Source organism: Chelon labrosus (assembly GCF_963514085.1).
Source record: "Chelon labrosus genome assembly, chromosome: 17".
In the NCBI taxonomy this organism is placed as follows: Eukaryota; Metazoa; Chordata; class Actinopteri; order Mugiliformes; family Mugilidae; genus Chelon; species Chelon labrosus.
In genome coordinates, this window is record NC_140350.1 from 7,258,767 (window position 1) to 7,282,804 (window position 24,038).

At 40.6% G+C, this 24,038-nt stretch overlaps 1 protein-coding gene across 1 annotated transcript in view; it reads right to left on the bottom strand.

Moving 5' to 3' along the window:
- The window catches only part of tspoap1 (TSPO associated protein 1), a gene marked incomplete at its 5' end in the record, with an annotated part of 59,739 nt that overhangs the window by 30,505 nt on the left and 5,196 nt on the right, over window positions 1–24,038 (bottom strand). Inside the window, 5 exons of the mRNA XM_084565083.1 lie at window positions 2,417–2,599; window positions 3,318–3,494; window positions 4,574–4,702; window positions 6,361–6,468; window positions 21,440–21,700. Of these exons, the coding sequence (XP_084421209.1) occupies window positions 2,417–2,599; window positions 3,318–3,494; window positions 4,574–4,702; window positions 6,361–6,468; window positions 21,440–21,700 (858 nt within the window). The remainder of the gene's footprint in view (window positions 1–2,416; window positions 2,600–3,317; window positions 3,495–4,573; window positions 4,703–6,360; window positions 6,469–21,439; window positions 21,701–24,038) is intronic.

A 24,038-nucleotide genomic window follows, 5' to 3' on the forward strand; every position in this document is an offset into this window, starting at 1 on the left:
TGTTTACTCCTAAGAGAAACAGAAAACAGAAACAGTCTCCAGACTCCAGGCATCATTAACTACAGTACAGTACTGGTACATCAGGTTTTGAATTTCTTCTACAGAAGATTTTTTAAAGAAGAGTCTTATTTCAGTGCAACGTTTCAGTTATCTGATTGGAGGCATGGAGCATTTTGTCTAGACTGAATCATGACAGACGATGAGATAAACAATAGCTTCTAATGTAACAGCAGAGGACAATAGTGCTTGTCTAAACACCTTTCTCCTCTCATATCTCTACCACTGGTCTCTTTGCTAATGCACATGTCTGATATGATGAAACTCTTACAGTCACAGTAAAAACTTTCTGACGTGTGCCTGGGATTACAATAACAATGCAAGGATAAAGACATGTAAAACACTGAAAGTTAGAAGACATTAAAATCCTGCACAATGTGCAAAGAGGGTCATCATTTATCGGTCAATGACCTGATGAAAGATACAGCCATGTTGATACTGTGGCAGGTGCCATGAGTGTGTTTTTGTCAGACGAGGTCCTGGCTTAGATGTGCACCTCTGCTTTCACACTCCTTCATGCAGTGAGGTGCCACTGTACGCACGTCACACTGATGTGGTCCATGTATACTAAAGGATCAAGTACACCCTGGGCCCATGCGTACTGAAGCAGGGTCAGATCCCATTCAGCAGGCCCTGAATGCCATAAGCACATTGGTGTAATCCCTGCAGACTACTGAAACGGGTAACTGGATCACTTCTTTTAAAAGCACCTTAATGGATTGGCCTGGCCGTTGATTTTCTTTTTAATACAGAGCATATCGATGTCCACCAATCAAACGCGCTACCACCCTGTCACTAAGTCGGTCTGTTTAAATTCTGCATCTCGAAGCTCCAAAATGTGACTGTTACAAAACTGGGTTTCTGACAGCCTGCCCTTGACTAGGCCTCATGCTTGTCCCGTCTCTAATTTGTAAGAAAGTGGCAGTCCACCAGAGACAAGGCTGGGATTTACCACAGGATTTACTGAAATTAATATTAAAATACGACAACTATGAGACCTAAAAGAAAAATCTCCTCTGCTGTCAGATATTGCAATACTAAGATGTAGCATGTAACATACTAATAATCTAAGATGGTGATTCCAATATCGAACACAAATGCAACACCCGCTGCCTTGAGACAGTTCTCTAACACTCCCAATTCGTCATGACACGGACTAGTTTTCAATGTTAAATCTCAACTTGGAGTCCTGCACAGCTTTAGGCTTGCACCAAGCAGACGCATCTGAGGTTAGCCAAGGAGAACTGCAATGGACAGCTGACTCTTATGCACACAGTCAACAGAGACAACAAAACTCACAAGATGACCTACCCCTTTCGTGTGATCTGTGGCAACGTCAAGGCTTCCCTTGGCCTGCTAGCTATCCAGAGCAGGGCGAGATAGAAAAGTCTTCAGTGCGGCTGGAGTCTTACCTACCATCCAAAACCCTCTCACCGCTGCCACAGCAACAGAGAGCGGATTACTGGACTGTACCATTCTGTTGTTAGAGGGGATTAGAGTTCACACAACATGGCCCCTTTCTGGGTGTGCGCGTGTCACTGGGAGTGCGTGTGTGCGTCCCACAAATGAGAGATTACCACAATCGGCATTCTCATTTGAGCTTGACAGGCAGAGAATTTACTCTACTTCACAGGCAGCAGACCCTTTTCCCTAAAAAATTATCAACATGGAGTGTGCCTCTAATTTACAGCAAGCCTATATTAATAAATAGAGACCATACATTTAAAACATACCTCTCAAAAGGACACCAGGCAAATTACATTTTCCTCTTTTACAGCTGTTCAGTGGTGTGGTCAAATTCAATTTTACTATTACATATAATACCCATACTGCATTATGTAACCTACTCATACAATTATGAAACGTGTGGATTTTCTGCTTTTTGGAAAGTGACTGATGTATCTGAGCATCAGTGCTCTGGTGAAGACCGGTCTCTAAGAAGAGAATACGGATGAGGTCAGCATTAAACGCAGAGAGGAAGATAGCGTGTGACTTCAGTGTCTTTGATCAGGCCCAAGTTCAAGGGAATCATCTCATTATGGCTTGTGGCAGATTAGTATAAAGTCCAGTGACAAGCCATTATATAACATTGCAAAACCACATCTATGCCAACGTAAGCATACACTAAGGTTCCAAAGAACTCACTGTACAATACTAAACCATGTGAAATCCCAACTATACTGTAGGCACAAATGCCATAAATATTCAAAGTGTAAGCGCATCTGGTCTGTCCGTAATCTCATACTTAGGTCCCAGTAATGTCACCAACTATTTTCTGTGCCTACATACATGTCACTTGCCCTATTAAAGCTGATTAAGACCAACAGGGATCAGCTTAGAGTTTTAGTGTGTTCTTTACCTTTTCTTCCCCCACCTCCTTCTCAGTTTCCCCACACTTCTCTGAGCCATCCTGGTCAGGGCTATGGTTGTGCTGCTGTCTGGATGATGTGACCGACAGCTGCCTCTGAAGCCGGAGCACCTCCTTCTGAGACTCCCTGAGAAGCTTCTCAAATTCCGCTCTGCCAGATGGAACAAGGGAGCTCTGCACAGACACATACACATGCATTAAAGACAGCCCCTTCTTCAGTTCAGCTCATCATACATATTTCAGTGATTTGAATAACGATTTTAATCCTAAGTACCATGGGCATTAAAGAATATGAGTGCAATCATGTTCCTTGTGATTTTTTTTATTTTTTGCTATATAGTTATATATCTGAGTTCTGACACTCTAGATTAGTGTTTAATAGTAGTAATTAATACTGCATAACTAAAAACAAAACATGCAATAAACCTGTTTATCAAAACAGTAATTTGATTTGAATATTAGATTTTAATTTTCCAGTTTAGCTTGAGTGGGATAGCACAGACATTCCCATTTGATCAATGCACAGCTGACCCCATAAGTCCCTATATCATTAATCCCAATAAACGTTCACATTGAGGGGATTCAGCTCCTAAGTCTATGGTTATTACAAACAGGCACTCTGAAAGGCAGCCTATTCCTGCGCTGTCATCTATCTAGACATCAGCACTGACGCAGCCTTAGTAATACAGGCTTAGTAGGAGGTTAGGATGAGCAGTACCCATGTTGTCCAGCAGAGAGCAACCTTGTGGCATTATGAGCCTGCGGCAGTGATGATGAGTGGGGTAGAAACTTGGAACTAGCCTTTCAGTGAATGAACTCAAGCGTAAGGAGGCCACATCATTCAACCAAGGCTGAGTTAACTTAAGTAACTGAGTAGTTGTGTTTTAAATACCTTAGAAGTACCCAGCCGTGCCTCCAGCTCTCTGCACTCCTGCTGCAGGGCAGCAATCTCCTTGTCCTTAGACAGTAGTGTATCGGCATGCTGGGCTAGGTCACGAGCTCGTTGACGCGCAAATGCCCTCTTGTACTGTTCCACTGACCCAGGTCTCATCAAAGATGGGGAATTCACCTGGAAAGCAAATATGCATTGTTACCAAACAGGATGTAGAAAAGGCCTGGAATGCATTCTTATTGACAACTGACACATGAGGGCTGTCAGTGCTGGAAAGCAAAGCAGTTATTTACTGAAATATAGCTTCTATTAGTCAGGTATATAAAGTATAGTCAGCAAAGAACAGGTACTATCCAGCCAACTACAGAGTACACTTTTTGGTGGTGTCCTTTAATCAGAAATACACTTCATACAACAGGAGATGAAGGGGCAGGGGTTTCTACCGATGTGTCTCCCTGAGCGGTGAACAGGTACACACTGAATAAACAGCAGTTAGTGACTGTGCCAGGACAAACATAGGTGCTCCTTTGATTGTAGCTCCTCTGAGAAGACTGTTTTTGTGCTTGTGTAAGTTATTCCTCAATGGCAAAAAGATGATAGCACTTAGATATTTCTAGAAAAACATTGGTATTCTGTCAATAAAGTACTGCCCAGTGCAAAAACATTTAAACTTAGCAGTGCATATCAAATGTAGGCATTCTGCTGAATCTGTATATTTTAGAACTTGGTATGCTAATGCCTCAGTAGAAAGAGAAAGCACATAATATTTAACTGCTGGTGTTCTCACTGTTTCTTCGGCCTTCTATCAAACTAATGCATTCAAAAAAACATTTCTGGTCATTTATGCATATGAAGCAGTACAGATTATATCCAACATGCAAGCTGTGTTGTAAAACACAATACACAGAAAAATGTCAAGTAAGTCTGAACGTGTCGCCACCCTTTCAGGTTTTTAAATACTGCAATTAAATATTACATTCACCTCTTTCATAAAATAATAAAATACACCCAATTCAAGACTTAAAACTTAGCTCTTTTAGCTTTTGTATTCATGCATTCAATTGTTCGTATTTAGCTGGTGTCCTAAAACAAGGCTGCTATTCATCACACACTTGGCTATTTGATTCCTAACCAGACACCCAACAAGATGTGGTGACTTGGATGGCAGTAATTGATAATGGGTCGCATTCAGCATTTGGTTCAGGGAGAGGGCAATCACGCTGCTGCTGAGAATGTATTTTATTTGTGCCCCGTACCACTTTGAGGTTGGCCTCCTGCAGTTTCCGAGCCCTCTCCTCCAGTCTCTTAGCAAGAACAGCCAGCTCTGTGTTCTTTCTCCTCAGTCGCCTGACCTTCTCCTCAGTCTCTGGGGCGCTGCTCTTCCGCTAAACACACCAAAAACAAATATAATCATCAGACAGCGCTTGCAGCAAATGCTAACCTGGCCATGCCAGACAGGAAAGTCACACATACAGTGCTGTGAAAAACGTTCCCATTTTTATTTTTTTGTTGCATATTCGTCACACTTAAATGTTTCAGATCATCAAATCAATTTAAATATTAGACAAAGATAACCCAAGTAAACACAAAATGCAGCTAATGAATATGGTGGTGGTAGTGCAATGGTCTGGGGCTGCTTTGCTGCTTCAGGACCTGGATGCTTTGGTGTGGTTGACGGAACCATGAATTCTGCTCTCCTCCAAAAAGTCCTGGAGGAGACTGTCTGACCATCAGTTTGTGACCTCAAGCTGCAGCAGGACAATGATCCAAAACACATAAGAAAGTACGCCTCTGAATTGCTTAAAAAACACAAAATGAACGTTTTGGAATGACCTAGTCAAAGTCCGGACTTATTTTAATGCTGTGGCATGACCTTAAAAAAGCTTATGCTTGAAAACTCTCCAATGTGACTGAAATAAAACAATTCTGCAAAGAAAAGCGGGCCAAAATTCCACCACAGCGATGTAAAAGAGTCATTGCCAGTTATCGCAAATGCGATAAGGGATTGTGCCACCCTGTTGGCACCAGTTATTAGGTTTAGGGGGCAATTACTTTTTCAGATAGGGCCATATACTGTACATTTGGAAAGCTTTATTCCCATTATAAATAAAATCATCACTTAAAAAGTGCATGTTTTGTTTACTTGGGTTATCATCTAACATTTAAATTAGTTTGATCTGAAACACTTTAGTGTAGCAAATATGCAAAAAAATAAATCGGGAAGGGGGCAAATACTTTTTCACAGCACATTAAGGAGGGATTACTAAAGGTTTGAAGAATGACTCAGTAGCTGGCTTGTTAGTTTGAAATCATATGCTCATAAGATGTTTAGCTTTGAAAACTTCAGACACTTTGTCGATGCCTGTCTTGTCTTTAAGGTACTCCGCGGGCTTGCTCCACCACCACTGTGCCAGTTCATAAAACAGAAAGACAAGGTCAATAGCGTAACCAGAGCAACCACCAGAGGGGACTGCATAGTTCAATATAGACAAAGTAGGTTTGGAAACACAGCCTTTTCTATTAGAGACACTATTTTTTGGAATAGTCTGCCCAATGAGTTAAGGGAGTGTAATAGCCTTCCCATTTTTAAAAAACAGCTTAAAACCTGGATCAGGGAAAATTACAAGTGTAACCATACTCCATATACTTGAGTCCATGAATATACTTTTCTTTTATTGCCTTTTTCTTTTCTTTTCCTTTCTGTATTTATACTGTATTCTTACTTATCGACTTTTGCATTTTAGGGTGCCTGTTAAGATCTGGCTAGGGACAACAGATGGAAACTAGCACTTGTAGCTAACTCTGGCTTGTTTACAGCAAGTAACTTGTCTGTTGATTAATGGGCATTGTCCCTATCAAATAAATAAACAAATAAAAATAAAAAGATACACAAGGAAAATTCAATATTCATTAATTAGTAAACTGAAATGAATAAATAAATGTGAAACAGGAAACAGAGGGAGTTCCAACCTCTTTTGTTCAGTGTCTGTGCACCTGGCCTAGTTTCTACAATGACTACACACTCTGTTATTTTTAGTCTTACCAGCAGGCCATTCTCCTCCCTCAGTGTGGTGCAAGTCTTTTCCAGCTCATCGAGGGCTCGCAAGAGTTCGGAGTTCTGACGCACCAGGAACCCATAGTCAGTGCCATTCTGATGAAAGGGGACAAGAAAAAACAGATGCAAGGTTTACCTACTGCTCCATTTTCATTATTTTTTTTTTTTTATAAAACACCAGTGAGTATGAAAATTTTTGCTTATTACGTGAGAAACAGTAGTTGATTTTATTTCTGCAGAATCGCTGAATTAATTTTCCATCTCTGAGATGCAGAAATCCTTTCAGCTGTCAGCCAGTGTTTACGTAGGATCTAATGGTGGCTGACAGCCCACTGAAAGGGCTTTTCATTACACCAACTCATTCAATCTACGACTGTCGCTGAACACCTATTAAAACGCACCAACTCAGCATAAGAGGAAGGAAAGCACGGCTCTGACATTGCACTTGAAGGAGAGATGGAGAGAAGGCAACAAAAAAGGATAAGAAGTGATCCCATACATAGAAAGGATACAAAAACATCCAGACACCTTCATCTTCTACTTATTTTCTATTTTTAATGATTCATTTCAGGGTGCTTTTGTCACCAATCTACATCCTGCGCCCTATCATCTGCTGGTATTTGCTTCTTCTTTTCAGATGCAGTCACTTGGACAAGAACACCAGTTAACTATTATTGATTTAAGTTAATAGATTTAGTCATTAAGTCAATTCACCCAAACCCACTCCAGTGCTCACTTCTCTTCATCATCTGATACATTAATGGTGACCACATGGCGAAAACATACTAATAAGACAGCCACAAACAATAAATTGGTGAAACTCAGAATATGTCTGAGGCCTGAGCACGCTGTACCTTACAGCAATGAACTGTGATAACTTTTGTTTGGTTAGAAATAAAGAACTGAAAAGAATCCAAAAGATGTGATCCAAACCTATAACCATTATGTTTAATTATTTTACTCAGATGTACATAATTATGTTATATGGTGTAACATTATTAGGAGTTGCAGAAATAAGCTTGTTATCTTGTAGGCTGTTAGTGAAGCTTAACAAAGCAGCAGTCAGTATGGCAGATAGTCAATGTGGTGATCAAGACTGTCATGAATGTTTAGTGGCCATGGGGATGAAGCCTGGAAATGGGTGAAACCTCAGATTGGTCCTTTATCTAAATGGAAGGGATGCCACTCTGCATCTGCGTTAGGGATGCTCTAAATGAGCCCTGAGGCTCAGAGGGAAGGGTGCCACACATGAGTACAATGGCTGCAGCGAGAGCAGATGGATAAACATGTTGGGGAGAAGCTGTATGAACGGGTAAGGTTTGCCCACAGAGAGAAACACATTCAGTCACCTAGACGGACCCTGGCTGCTTACATGTGACGAGAAAGCAGTTACTGTTGGGAAAGGTAAGACTGCCAGGTGATACCTGATTCAGGCTTGGCTAGAGTGAAACAGTCCTTAAACACACATAAAAAGACCGCCTTGACTGTGCCACACCACAGCAGGACAAAGGAAAAGACAGAAAGAAAGAAAAAAAATACTTAACACTAGATTAGACATCATCGTGACATGGTGCAGGTGCAGACATTTGACTGTCATCTAGATTATGTTGTCTTGGTAACTGCAGATGGTGGGAGATCTGTTGGGTCCCAGTAGGATATTTAATGCTACTGTACCTGTTACTGAAGTCAACACTAATGACTGGCTGTTTGCTAACGTAGCAGCTGAGGCTCCTGTGTTCATCATTCAGTGCTATACTGATGGAAACACTGAATATCCTGTTTACATACACATTACAAAGTAGTGCAAGAAAGCCTGTATGTTTAATTCAGGGCGAGACTGCAGACTAGCAGACACAAAGATTCGACCGAAAACATTTAAATGTGATCCAGGGGAGCAAAATGATTTAAAATCTAAGTTGAGGAACAATTCAGATATAATGGTGGTGATGTTAGGTCTCACAGCAGCTTCCTTAAGTGCATGTTTTGGTAAATTTCCAATACCGTCGAAATTAGTTGTGAAAAGTTTGCAGTCACAGCAAAGATTTAATCAACACTTGTCACTGTAGGCAAAAAAGATGCTTAATGGACAATCAATACACACACAGAGTCAGCAAAAGCACGTCGTCCTTAAACTTGAACTAGGGCACAGCTTGGAAGGAGTTAAACAGAGTAAAGACAGACTTTCATCTCTTTATCTGGGTTAAGTATAAGTCTGTCATAAATATTAGACCACTGAAACTATTACACCACTTGACATTAAACTCCTTAAGGTTTATATAAAAGCAAATCCTGCTTTTAGCACTTATTAAGGAGGAAATTTTTTTCAAAAGAATTTCAATGTAGATATAGATTCAGTAATTTAGTAATTGCTCTCTCTATGTTAGTTTGTATAGGTAGTGGTGAAGTCCTTTATCGCTGGATTCACGTCACCTAAATAAGCACTGATCTCTCATTGATATCAGCCTCACTGTTGACTGTGCACACACTTAACACCATGTCAGAGCTCCATTACAGCGCAGAAGGATAATCCTACTTTCTGGTAATAGCAAACAAAGCTTTGGACAAAGTTTTTTTTTGTTAACCATCTTCGTTTTTACACAGTAAAATTAAACTGAGAAAGCATAAAGTATGTGATATATCTCAAGTAAGATTAAAAACTATAACTTATGTTTATGGTCTTTGGGTTATTCTTTACAGTCGGTGCTGCAGAAACAAATGCCTCTGACATTTTATTTTTACAACACAAACAAAGTGCTGCGGATCTTTCATCCATCTATGCACAGGATGGTCAGGATCACGTGGAGGAACTGAACCTGAAGGCAGCAAATAACTGCGGCCACGTCATCAACACGGAGCTAATACATCAATAGGAAAATGTGCTACTGCTATAATATAGGCTGGGAATCTATTTCCTCCTCCTCTTCAGATGATATATTGGGGCACACAGAAAAACTGCACACTAAAGTGTGTAGCTTGTTATAAGCAAATCTAGGAGCAGCAATTCATGACCAGACTATTTGCTTTGCTGATCATACGTGCATTTTTTTACACTGGGACACTGGGAGTGCTTATTCAACTATCCTGTGTTGATTTATCTCATGCTGTTCTGTTGTGGATAACGCAGTTTAACAAAAATAATCTGTCAAATTTGTAAAATCTATTCACACATTACTTGTTTTCAGACAGAATATGGACATACAGTATTCCTAAAAAGCATTAACTCTTTAAATGTGGCAATTTCATATATTCAGTCACTAACGGTGAGTGAGTAAACATGGTGACTGAGCTTATGTCCCATTAAATTATTGAAAGTGTTTATGAACTTTTATTATCACAAATATTGGTGTCTGTGGCAATATTTACAGAAGGAATGCTGTAATAAGGTATTGCTAATGTAATATCTATGCACAGATATCTGAATGCAGAATGCTAAATTCTCACACGACAGCCGGTGGGCTCAGAGATGGCTAACAGAACATTTCCTGCTGCTGCAGCTTCACATTAGAGGAATTAAACTGGAAAAACATGAACTGATGTTCATTATGAAGTACTCACACAAAATGCAGTGTGTCTGTCAGTGAGCTTAGAACTTAAGGCTGTCATTCACTCATTTCTTGACAGTGGATCAATTTGAAATATTGCAGGGACTAATGGAAGATGACAGTGAGCAGCTGGCCACAGCCTGCACACCTCCAACTACCCAGGGAGTAACTAACTCTTTTCACTGTACCCTGATGTTCACAGGCTCAGGCCATGTGCAGCATAAAATTCTACAGTATATTGAAACAACACTACAGGTGTTAGCAAATCAACCAGGACTAAAATGTTTGACGCTCAAAGCATCAAAAAATGCAAGAAGGTCTTAGGAGCAGGTTTAGGAGGCACAACGACCAGCTGAAATGTAGCACAAAGCTTCTGTAGCCATACAAATAAAAAAGATTTTGCGCATTTTAAAAATTTAAGAGATCTTAAAGGTGTATTCTGAATAGGTACTGCTGATACTGTGCTGCTTTCTCCTTTGTAGTATTTTAGGATGATTAGGAGACAATATCCAAATCTTGGCATGGACCCAATTTTTTTTAATCTAACAAGATAAGAGCATCTACTTCAGTTCAGGTCAGTTCAGAAAGACATATTGAACACAGATAAATAGAAACAAATTGGACAAGAAATAGACCATAGGTGGTCTGTTGTCAAGAGTGCGTAAATTAACTGCCCGGGGTAAAATTAAGTGAATTAAGTTTCACTGCATATATTGTGCAGTAAAGTCTGAAAGCAGCACATAGTATACACTCTGTTCACAGAGGTCAGAAAATAGTTGTTTGGTGAAGGTAAAAATAGCAATGAAGAACAGGAACCTCACAAGTACAGATATCAGGTAACACAACAGTTTCTAGTAATTATCTTAAGGACCAGATAATGACTGTGTTGTAAGGCTCTTCTTTGCCTATGTAAACACTTTGACTTGACGTGTTTACAGCGTGCTTTATAAACGCTGTCACCATGATTTATCACTAGATGACGTACTAAAGCAGCTCAGATGAGTGTAATGTCAGTGACAACCAGCTTGAGTGCTGAAAAGCTACAATCACCTCCTGCAGAATCTGTTGCAACCCAAATTAGTGTTTCGGATTTCTGCCGAGGAGATGTTATTGGAAAAAACATAGCACCATCCTCTGTGTCCCATAAAATGCCAGGCTACCAGGAGGAGCACTCTGTATTATACATAGTGAACATCAGTTCACAGATGAACCTTTGTGTCCTTGAGAGTTATTTTGTCATCAGTCCCAGCGTTGCAGTCTTCCTCTCAGGACCATGATGCTAAAGCCCAATCAATCACCTCAGAGGAAGGCCAGCCAGAGTGAACTCAGCCTCCGCCTGCCTCCATTCTAATTCTAATGATCTTGGAGTCTGTCCATGTTGTATGATTGTTTCCTGGGAATAATAACGGAATACACCGGAGGCTTTTCTTTAGGCATGAGGTAATGATGCTGGCTTCTTGCAAACCACAAACCACCCAGCTCTTGCTTCTCTTGCTGCGACAGACTAGGGCTGCAGGTGGTGAGGTCTAACCAAGGCCAGTGAACGAATTAGCATTCAGACGGTTCTCCTCTCTCACAGCAGTGCTGGTTACACGTGGGCCTGGCTCAGTAAGGCAAGGCAGATGTAACCGAGTAGCAGGAGGGCAGGGGTCTCTGCACAAACGTCTGTCAGGAGAACCCAGGCCCTGGCCTTAATGGAGCCATCCTCTTGATTTGAATATGTCTATAATAATGAGTGAATACGACCAGATAACTGAAGGATGTCCTTATTATAAAACACACAATCACACAAATTACACAGACACTGCCTACAATACTGATACAGTCTACAAAACACCAGCATATGAAACTGGAGGAGAATGGGTTGGGAAAGTGATTCTGCCTCTACTCAGAAGTGCAAGTATGCCAAGGAAGGTCAAACTCTACCATCACACTGTCGTCATGAACTGGCATCAGAGCTGGTTGTTGGAGAGCAACATCTGTTAGTGACCTTGTAATTAGAAGCAACATCAGCAAAGCCAGCAACATTTTTACAGGCATAGCTTAACAGACAAACTTAAGGACTTTAAACTGCAAAATTTTCCACTTTCAAGATTTAAGATTCAAGTCGTGTTTATTTTCACTTCCACAATATGTTAATGAAAACATACAGAGGTGTGAAATACTGTTTCTCCTAGTCCTACCGTGCTACATATACGCTGTCAAGACACACACAATAACTTAATATAACTGCTGCTGCACAACTGTACACTGTATAGAAAAAATGTCCACTGTTCTTGGTATCTAACTGTAAGTACAAGACCTGCCTGTGCATTGAGTAAATACGGGAAGTACAAGATTTAACTTTCCTTCTCATTCTTCCATTCACACACAAACCCACACACTGGTGGCTGCCGTGACACGAGAACAAGAGGAGCTTGGAATCAAACCCCTGTTATTAGTGGATGAACTACTCTGCTGCCGAGTCACAACCACGCTAAAGTTACACACAAAAAGAGGAGGGACTTCACCAATGGCTTGTTATAAGGTATCCACTTACTTTTATTTCTAATAAAAGCAAACTGACACTGACTAGACTGAGCTTTATAGAGAGAGCAGGCTCAATTACCTTCTGATTATCTGGGCCAGTTGCTGTTTAATATCCCTCTGGGGTACTCAAATCAAAATGGCTTAGAGAGATTCAGGAATGCTTGTGTATTTATTGAAATCAGAGTCGGGGCACAAAGACGGACCGATACTAAGCTTCTGTGACAAATCTTGATATTGTTACTTTCAGTGTATGATGGGTTTTATTTGGAGCTCATAAAACAGTTTATGTGTATATTATAAATGTATGAGATTAAAAAAAAAAAAGCATATTCAGTGGTTAGATACAGACAGATTTACTGAGTCAACCAAGGAAAAAAATGAATGTAAAACATAATGCAGAATAGCCAGAAGCTACTCAATTATGACATTATTTTAAATCCATTCTCACAGCTTCCAATACTACTAGTAGATAAAACAATACCATATTCTTCTGTTTAACCCCAGTGTATTTTATGTCATTTACTGTGTCACAATAAAAAGCAATCATAGGCATATATCTTTGCATAAATTAATAGTTAATAGAAAATGTAAACCATATAGAGGAGGCTGTAGGGAAAAGAGAAGATGTACCAGATTTTTTTCTGTTATAAGACAATAGGAGACTCAAGTGACCAAAAACTGAAAAAGATCATTAAATGTTCAAGGACTTAATCTTACATATTCATAAGGTGGCGCAACCAGATTGTTCTTTTGTCTGGGAAGCATGGCAAGCTTTTGTTAGGCGTATGGAAATGTCTGGTTTCACAGAAACACCAACATCAGCATTTTTAGCTGACAGCCAGAAATCCCCCACTATAAGCCTCTAAGGAGACGACAAGACAAAGACGCAGACAGGCACATAGGAGCACATGCTTTGCCATTGTTAACTCTTTATTAAGCATGATAACTGAAGCTGCAGTATAAAAGCTCAACTCTGCCACTGGCGTACGACATTACACTAGTCCATGAATATGAAGTGGAACAATGCAACCTCAGGGTGTCGAGCAGAAGAAATACATCAATGCTCCACACTCATTTTATTGATTGTAGATTTGGTTTGTTTTACAGCCATTTTCAGATCACAGACACAGCACAGAGCGCACTGTTGGGAAGGAAAAACCATAACACACACTAGCAACTAAATAAACAAGGGGTAGATATGCTATCGCAATTCAGCTCTGCTGCCTGCATAATCAGTCGAAGCATGAACACGCTTTACAGCCTGCATGTACATGCTGCTGAGTTTCATTCATTGGCATGAAGGAGGCAGTCTGCTGAATCTGGAAATGTTCCTTAATTAATCCAGGCATGTTGTGCTCACAGCAATATTGGAAAGGGAAAAGCCTCCACCCACAGGCCAAAGTGTCAAATACCGCATGGTCAGAGAAAATGACTCGTAAACACGGTTTTAATTTAAAGCCGAGCTGAGAAACATACCAATAATATGGAACAATATGGACTGGAAAGTAAAATGAATAGACTTCACGATACCTTTTAAATGGTACAATATAGACTCAAATGAATGACTCCTTATCTTTGTCTCCTGCAGCATCAGTGGTTTCTCGTGTGGTTTCATGAAATGTCAAACGTCCTCAAAAGATATGACTCTGAGCTGCTATTCATACTTTCTCTTTTTTGTGAAGCTCTATTCCCACTCACATCTCACATGATGAACATGGCGCTGCTTGTCTGGGAGAGGAAAGAAATGTGTGTCAGTACAAAGTATTTTCATAGCTGTCTGCAAACACCCTTTCTAAGCTTGTGTTCTGTTCTTATTACTCTCCAGGTAGCAATAACATGTAAAAAAAAAAAAAAATGGCAATGGCAACTGTACATGCTTAGCTGAGACCTTTGGAGCCACAAAGCTTTCCTACATGCAGAAAGGAAAAGGGGTGAGGGTGTTCAATAAAGCTGAGAAGTCTCTTTAAACCTACCAAAAAAAAACAAAAAAAAAAGCTGTTTGTGGCCCGGGGTGTTTTATTAACAGCAGTTCCCTCTCTATACTCATATTTAAGTCATGAAGAAGCCTTCTTAAGTGTCCTCTTAAATCCCCTCCTGTATTTATCACGACTCATCTCCCCGGGGCACATGACGGTGACAGATTAGGGGGTCTCTCATACAGCGAGAACAAAGAGGCAACACAAGACACCCCTTTACTCCCTCCAGGCATCCTACATGCTACCTCTACCACCCCTTGTACAAAAGTCTTCTGAGTGAGCATGTGCAAAGATAAGATGCACTGTCTGGAGAAGCCTCATCCATCCCATACATCAAGGATATAAGATGTGCATATATTTCAGCACCACACCTTTGTATGCCTTGAGCTGTCTAGTTTATATCCCAGGATTAGACTGGAAATCATGAAGCAAGCACATGTCATGAAGTAATATGCCAATTCATCTGTTTTACTTGTAGTGATTTTATGATTGATGCAAGCGAAGTGGCTTCTTCCTTACAAAGTCATTAAAACACCATCCAGCAAACGCAGTAATTAAAATCCATACTAGCATTGGCTGCCTCATCACCTCAAAATCCACAAATAAAAATGTCACAATCCCTTGAGCTTCCAAGGGCCAGAGATGCAGAGAACATCTGGCCCTTTTTAAAAGGCAAAAGGATGAACAGAAGGAGGGGTTACCAAATTACTTCATTTCATTCAGTGTCAGCAGAAAACGGATAGAAGGGAGACAGAATGTATCGGAGATGATTTGTTTCTCCCCGACCCTCCACAGGCTCAACACTGAGAGCTTCAAAAGAATATAACCCTTCATCTTGTCAGAGGAAATTGCATATGCATACAAACATCCTCAACCCCCCACTATCAGACCAAGAGGAACTTAATTTATGGAAATTTGCAGTAATAGCGTTACAGAATGTACTATAACATTTTACTTTAACCGTGTATGTTGTCAAAATATGGAAAAGATGCAACATTTGGCTCTATTATGTGGAATGGAGAGATATTAGCATTTATCTTCCTTCTCTCCTCCAAGAACGAAGAATTGCACTACAGCATTATACAGTATAATAAATTACACACTGACTCATATCGTATTTTTCACAAAACACAAACTCTGTGATTTGTATTGGTTCTTATTTTGCCAGCATGGCACTGAGTTTAGTAAATAGACAGCATAATGCAATCACATTTGGCTTCATCTGTACACTCTACTAAAATGTATATGTGACTGAGGTTAAACTGCATGCTCTAACTGATTGATGCAACCAATCAACAAGAGCAAATGATAAATATGAGCACAACATTCAGTCTGTTTCATTCCACAGATTGCCTTGACCTCCACATGCTGCACTGCACTCAGCCAGAAATGGAGGCGCTTAAAATTAATTCAGAAAATGCTTCCAACTTGCCCCAAAAGGACCTTGTCGCCACTCTTGGAAGTTGCCAAAAATCCCCCCTCCTACTCCATCACTGTCATCACTGCAGTTTACTCCAGCCGGCATCTCATCACCCAGAACTGCCTGATGAAGGGCTGAAACATTTCCTGAGATGTTTCCAACAGAGACATATTGTTGGGGAATATTAGGACATCCTGTTCTTTCGGAATAGATGAAACAAACTTAAACACCAGTTAGTTATAGATGGGTTTATGCTCTCTCTGTCAGCAGTATTACAGAATATTGATTGGCCTGTCCTTGACACTAAGTGTTAACATTGGTCTACTGCACATTAAGTCAGGCAGCATCGCTTTCAAAAGCAACAATCAAAAGGAAGGAAATAAGAGGGGACATCGAGGGTGACCTTGATAAGATCAAGTGATATCATGATTTGAAAGTAGTCTTTTTCAAATCAGTAGAATTTTTTTTTAGAAGAATATCAGGCAGATTTAAAGAGGAGTTTCCAATTGTTCACACAACACACAGACACACTGTCTTATACGGCAGAGGATCAAGACCGTCATTAAATCTACGTCCATGTTTTAGTGCTCCACAGCAAACCTTTACACATCGCAGACAAAAATCTGGTAGATTCCCTCCAGTAATGAAAGGTCTGAGTGACCTTCCTTGACAAACACTGGGGCAAAAAAAATGAGTCTCCCTTTCATCCTCCAGGCAAAAAGCATTTGCCATTGTGTGTGGGAAGAGAGGTAATCATAGGTTTAATCTCGCCAGCAGTTTGGCAGCAACACCAAATGACACAGAAATGTCAGCGATGGCAAATACAGAGCAGTGTGGATAGAGGCCAGCAAATAAAAGAGGAGGAATAGTCTATTACACACAGTGTAATATAAAGCCTTTAGAGAGTATGTCACACCATGTAACTTCCATTGTTCTCACAATGAATTAGGATTATAATTTATTAGCAGCATTAGGGTATGATAATGACTGGAAAACTAAAAGAGCAATTTAAGGGAGCAAATGTGATGGGTTAAGACAAGAAAACATATATTTTCTTGCTCCTATCAATAAGAGATATGTAAATAATATTCATAGCTGATGGAGGATGTATACTACAGGGCAGCTGCTGTGTAAAGGTATTGTATAAATGACAGTGTATTTGTTTTCAGACCCTTTCTTTTCATTTCAGAATTTGCCACAGCAATATCTTATCTACAGTATACAGTTTATTCTGTACATATCACATTCGATATATAGTATGGAAGCAATAACCAGTAGCTCCGCACTGCAAGTGAAAGTGACAGCAGACACCATCTCTAACCCCTGTTCAACTGAGCTCCTCATTACAGCCAGACAGCAGACAGACAGACAATGATGTTTGGGCTGGGGTATTGACTCTAGAGACTACCCACACACTGCTCTATCAATTATTCACAAGTCAATAAAACACATTCACATGAGCACAAACAAACACACAGATGAAGTACCATGTGGCATAAATCAGCGACAGGAAGAAACCTTACACAGATGTTGGTCTTTTTGAGGATTGTCTCTCGATATTGTCCACAAAATCAAACACTGTGAATGTGAGCTGCAAGGTAAAGTCAATTAATCATCCTGCTCACTGACAGATGTGCAATCTTTTTGCATTAAGAAAAAATAACATTGTCTGGTTGTAGCTGGTCCAGTGAGAGATTTACAAGCAGTCTCCATCCTTTCACTATTGATTCAGATAAGGGAAAAAACTCTCCCCAAAAACTTTAATTGAAGTAGTCACATAAGAGGAGGCAAAAGAGGAGAGGCTCCTCTTCCAGCACAGACTGAAATGCAATAGAATATGTGCAGGGAAAATAAACACAACAATTTCACAGTAAGCACAACAAGATAACAAAACAGAATCCAGGAAGATGTCATCAAACAGATAGGACCTCATCACAACATCTACTGTATGCACATGCCATTTTTGTAAAAATTTCAAATCATCATAAAGGTTTTCTTTCATCACGTATAGCGCTACTAGAAACTACTGTAGGAAATACTACATATTAACAGAAAATGGATGAGTTTGCATATGATCATCTTGCATCATTACCACTAGATTAAGGTTTACAACAATCACATGACTGAAAAAAAATCATTGAATACCTCTAACACAGAATAGTGGGCCTGGTGGGACATTATGTGCTTCATCAACAGAAGATCAACAAGATTAATCATAAACTCTACCCAGATGGCATGGTCACATCCTCTTTTAAGAGCTGCAATTCATTTTAGGAAATTACAAGTAAAGTTTTAGTAAAATCAGGTCTTCGAGACACACTGCTCCACTTTCAGATCTCCCATGGGTACAAACTGGGACGGTATGCAGGGCTGGCGTCAGAGTGTCAAACTCCCAGCACTCCGCATTTAGCAACAGATCTCTACTGTTGTTGAAAGCAAACATATCCAATGTGTTTTTGCAGCTTGCAATTAACCTATGCTGCGTCACTCTCTCCTCCTCCATAAACTTCAAAGTGCTGTCTTAGTTTAGCAATGCAGAGAGAGGCTCCTCTCGGCTGGCCTGCTTGATACGGCTAGAACACAGTCAATTTTAGTCAGCGCAGCCCAGTTGGAATATAGCTTGCTGAATAAATAAGCACTTTTCAAGCTGCCTCAAAACCACAATAACAGTGGAGCACTGATCAGCACTGTCTCTACATGCAGGGGAAGGCTTCATCCGTAAACATGCACTGAGGCATTATTTCTATGTACATTGTTACTGTACACGTTTTTAATGCACAGGTTTATATGGTGAAACCCTGTAATTAACGAGTAAAGGAAAACCTGTTTTGGTTTATGGAAAGACACTTACAAACTATATAAATGACCAAGGATTAAATATGGCCTCTTGAGCTTTGAGTCGTATGAAAAGCTCTCCAGATGTTTTGCTGAGCCTTGGTTATGGCATTTTATCCACAGTGGGGAAATAACATGTTGACGGTGCACCGAAGGCTATATTTACAGGCTTTGCACAGCACAGCTGTCTAGCAGCTGAGTGGCACATACTTCCATGTTTGGGTTATTATAAAAGCAGGAAATGCCCCTGATAACTGGATTAAGCAAGGTAAAGGTATTTTTCATGTGAGCAGAAGTGCTTTAACAAGAGTAGTTTCCTTTCCATGTTCAAAAAAGCCATACAATATTCTACTACACAGAACAACAAAATGTTTTTAGGGACAATTTGGACAATTGCAATTGAATTAAGGGTGCAAAGGTACAGATATTCAATGCCACAGCATAGAGTAAATATATCATTACAGTACTGCTGTGTTGTACACTGATGCAACCCTGAACACAAGGCTCCTTCCAAAGGAGTTTAGCCTACAAACTTGACCTTAGCTTCATAATGACAGCTTAATAAACAGTCAATCAGTAAAATCAAGTGTTTTGACTGAAGTAATAGGAGAAATTGAGTTTTGTATATCATCTCTTTGAAGCTCCATTTGGATCCCACACTGGGTAAACCCAACAATCAAAGAGGAAGCCATATGGTATCAAGACAGGTGTTAAAGAGATGGGACCACAGAGGACCACACTATCAACAAGCCTGTTAGCTTTCAGTAGATTCTTTCTTCCAGCAAATGAACCCTTAGAACTACTACTTTAGCCTCAAAGAACAATACATTTTCGAGAATTAATCTTAATAACACCGTTGAACATAAATGTGTTTCATATTTGTAGATGAACACCTTACTAGCTAAAACATGAGAATGATGATTTTATAGATTTACAGTGATACCATAGCCTGACTTGGCCACAGTTAATTGTTATCAGAATAAGAGCCTGGGAAAGAAACACCTCAGCTCGCAGTTTGTTAGTCCTACAACCATTCAGTATATGTGTGTGACTATGATGCCGTTACTCTTGTCCATCACACAGTGCCAAAAACACTGATCGGAAAAGACGTTTTTTACATGCTACTGGTGTGGGGCGTTAATATGCCTTGTAAGGTGAGCAGTCACAGAAAGGATTTATTTATTCCAACCAGAGTGAGAGAGAACTGGATCAAGAATTTGCATGGTAACTAGGAGCTAGCATTTTTCTACAGACCCTGCACAATCCGAGAGAAAATTCTTTCAGACAGGGCCAGTCTGTTCTGATGGTGTTCTGGTGTTTTTATTCAGATTGAGTTATAATTCTGATTCCTAGGGAAACACTGGTGTCCATGTAAACAGTGCCAGTGTCTCTGATGGAAGAAACAGTCTCGGTCTTATAAAAAATGCATCCCATCGTACGAACACACATCCCAGACACAGTCATCAATTATGGGCGGCGCTGGTTATAAGAAAACAAAAGGACGACTGAGGTGCCCTCACTGGAAATAATTAGAAAGAGTAATCTGAGTGACAGCCTCCTGCTGAAAAACACAACTGCCTACCCCCCACTAGGAAATGGGCAAATAATCATTTCTAATGCATCATTTAATGCTCCCTCTCAGCGTCTGTGGCCACAGATCGCCTCCCAGGTTGTGTGTTGACAGTTCATTAGGGGCTTTTACTAAACTGCGATTGTGCAGATTGGGTAATGAAGTGGCAGGGGTGGGGAACCCAGCAGGCAATACTGTGCACAGATAACTACCTTGCTAAGATGATGAAATCCTGTCACAACTAAGGATATGCTCAAAGCTTCAAACAAAGGAAAATGCTCCAGTGTTTTATGGAAGAAAAATATGGCCACACAGCTGATCACCATTAGCTGTAGTATTTTATTCCTAGCAGGATATTGTATGGTCCAAATAAGATATTTAACTAACTGATAGGAGAATGACATGACTAAAAAAAAACAGTGGTGTAGCTGGTTACTTAGTAGCAGCTCAACATGGCCCAGGCTGATTCAGCTGTCCTCACGTGTTGCTCTTCACAGTCTACCCTGTTTTGCCTGCAGCAAGAAACGCTCAACAACTTTTAAATTGCACCTCCTGACCAGTTAAACCACTCCCAATCAATTATTCCACTGGTTTTTGACTAGCAGACTTCATTATCCCAAAGTTGTGTTCTGTTTGTTGGACATAGTCAATGGTCTCTCTCATGGTACAAGCTTGTGTATTTGAGCCTGCGTCTGCTACATGAAAACCTCACGGGTTCAGTATTGATTTTCAATTGGCTAAACCGTTAAGTGGATCTTCTGTTCCCTAAGAGGACACACAGAGGTGTGAAAATAGTTACAATGTCAGCGTAATTCCTGCCAGCTTTGTGTTTCTACAACAGCAATGCTCTATATTAGTTATCAAGAAAATACATTGCACACACACAAGTTCAGTGTAACATTACTGCAATCCAATCCAATCCAAATGATTTACACTGCCACACACTTCCAGTCTTGTAACTTTCAGTTACTCTGCTCAGTATAATTCAAAGATAGAGAAGTCAGTATATTATATTTTGCATGCTAAGAGCCCCAGGACCATGATAACTGTTTTTTAATCCTTTGATACACTACATCGGTTTCTCTCTAAAATTAATGGGAGTCTATATAACATCTCTCTGTGTTTCTCCAAACATTTTCATACCACCAACCACCAGGAATGGTGCGAGAATACACATCAAATATTCCACACTTACCTTTCGTATGCTTTCCACTTCAAAACCGGCGAGGTTTGCATAAAGCGAGTGGTGTCTTTTTCCTAACAACGACGTAGAGGTGATATTGGTTGAAACTGCTTTGTCCAAGAGCCCGTGCTGCTTATTGTTCTGCTCCCCCGAGCTTCTCAACTCTTGCTGTTGTTGACCAAGAGCCTCAGTCTCCTTGCGGCTCTCCATGTCTGCGTGTGCCGGTGCAGGCTCGGGCTGCTCGGGCCGAGTGCACAGGTCATACATCACTCTCTGTCAAAGTCAAACAGAGGAGATGGGATCAATATGACCAAATGAAGTACCCAGCCAAGACCGAGCCATCACAGACTTTTCATTTACTAGGGCAGAATTACACGGACCAGCTGTTGCAGGAAGACTTCAAAATGATTCAGATGTCACTGTCCTCCCTTTCTCTCGTAGTTCATAAGCAGGAGTATTTTTATTTTTACATTAAATTTGAATTGTTTGAAAGCCAGCCAAGGTATCGGTCAGTAATTGAACAACGAGCCTCATAGATTTGTAAATCCGTGGAAAGCGGGATTGACAAAAACAGCACTATTCCAGGCTGTTGGGGTTTGATCGTTACAGATGAACGAGGAGTTGTAAAGAAGACGTCTCTCTGCGCAGTGACGTCTTCCAAAATGAGGACAATCTGCTCCAAAGAGATATTACATATTTTCGGACTTGGCTTGGGAAGGCAATTCAACGAATGTCACTGCATGGTACCATTCTTGAGCATACTGCTGTTAGTGTTTATCATGGTGAGGCACTTACATCCAGAGTCCTGCTCACTACACTGATATAGCCTGTTTTTTTCTTGCCTTGCTGCGCTGTCCCCTGAAGGTGCTTTGTCATAAACAGAAAGAGAAGACACACCAGTCCACTTCTTACCCTACGCATCGCTGAAACAGCCCATGTAGGCCCAAACAGAATATGAAATAAGAAGAGGCGTGTGATGGAGAAAAATACCCGAGAACGGTCTGACTAACAGGTCTCCGCTCCAGTCCCCATTCTCTCAGAGAGGCTCAGATGTGGGTGGCATGTTGACTCCTCAGCTGTGAGTCTCTCCTCATTGGTGCTGCCGTGTCAAAAAGCATTTCATCCAGATGCAATAAGACTCGACAGGGCTTCTTAATCCCATCTTGGTAGCAGCGCCATAAAGGTGAAGAAAGAAGACGAAGGGAAAAATGTGTGTGTAAGACGGCGAATGTCGCTGAGAGGAGGGGGGGCAGGGAGAACTGCTCCCCCCTCGTCCTATCACAAAAAGGCAGGCTGCGAGACGGGGCCCAATCATTACAGGGACTAGAGCTCGTTTCCATGGAGATGACGCTGGAATGATGTCGGCTGCCTATTGATTGTTCAAGAGGCAGTAGACACTGCAACAGAGGGAGGCTGCAGGAGGCAAGTGTGTCCAGTCCAGACTAATAATTTTTTTACTGCAGTTGATCACCGGAGAAACAAATAAGATGTTGGACAAATAAGGAGTAACATGGACCTAGACATGTGATAAATAAAACATAGAAAGCAGTAGGTGGTGATTCAAAAAACAAAACTGGTGATACACCTGAATGCATGTTTACAGATGAACTTGTCATACTTTAGGGGTTCCTACATCCTGACTAAATTCTACGCAAAGCAGCTTAAAATCACATTATTAAGGAGAAATAATGGGAGTTTTAGGAGGTTTGTTAAGTTATGTGAAATGACACTTGCCTGAAGTCTCCCAAATCATCACAATTCTGTGTAAAGTAGGTTCACATACCAGTATCACTGTGGCAGTGACCTTTTTCACAGTAGGTATATATACAGAACAGCAAATTAAAGAAATAAGAAAGGCAAGGACACTTCATTTTCATGACTACACCAGCATATCTACCCTCAAGTTCTTTTTTTAACTGCAAAGAGTTAACTTTTCAAAGGGGGCAGAAATCATGACTATCATCAAAGAGATTCACTTCATTTATTTTTGAGCTAGAGCACAGAATTTATCTGGGGGGTGACGGTCATATGATAATAAAAATGAAGCCTTAAAGTGCTTTCAGACAGTGGCTGGAGAAGCTGGTATTCTGCAGTTCCAGTTATACAACCATTCCCCCGTCATATGTAACAGGCCGCTGCTATCCACCTACTCCAATCTCATCTCGAAAATAGCTAAACAGAGTGGGCTGTGACTTTAAAGTATAGAAAACATTCAGAAACAAGCTTTGTAAACTAATACCATGAACACTGTTTAGTGGGCCTGATCAAAAAATGAAAGTAATCATAATCTAATAAACCGTAACATTATGACCACTGACAGGCAATATTATCATGGCACCTGTCAGTGGGTGGGATATATTAGGCAGCAAGTGAACATTGTGTCATAAATAGCTGACGTGTTAGAGGCAGGAAACATGGGAAAGTAGAAGGATTTGAGCGACTCTGACAAGGGCAAAACTGTGATGGCTAGACGACTGGGTCAGAACATCTCCAAAGCTTGTTGGGGTGTTCCTGGTCTGCAGTGGTCAGTATCTATGAAAAGTGGTCCAAATAACGGTGGCAAAAGGGGGATCAAAACAATACCAAGTAGCTACTGGGTGTACACTTCAGA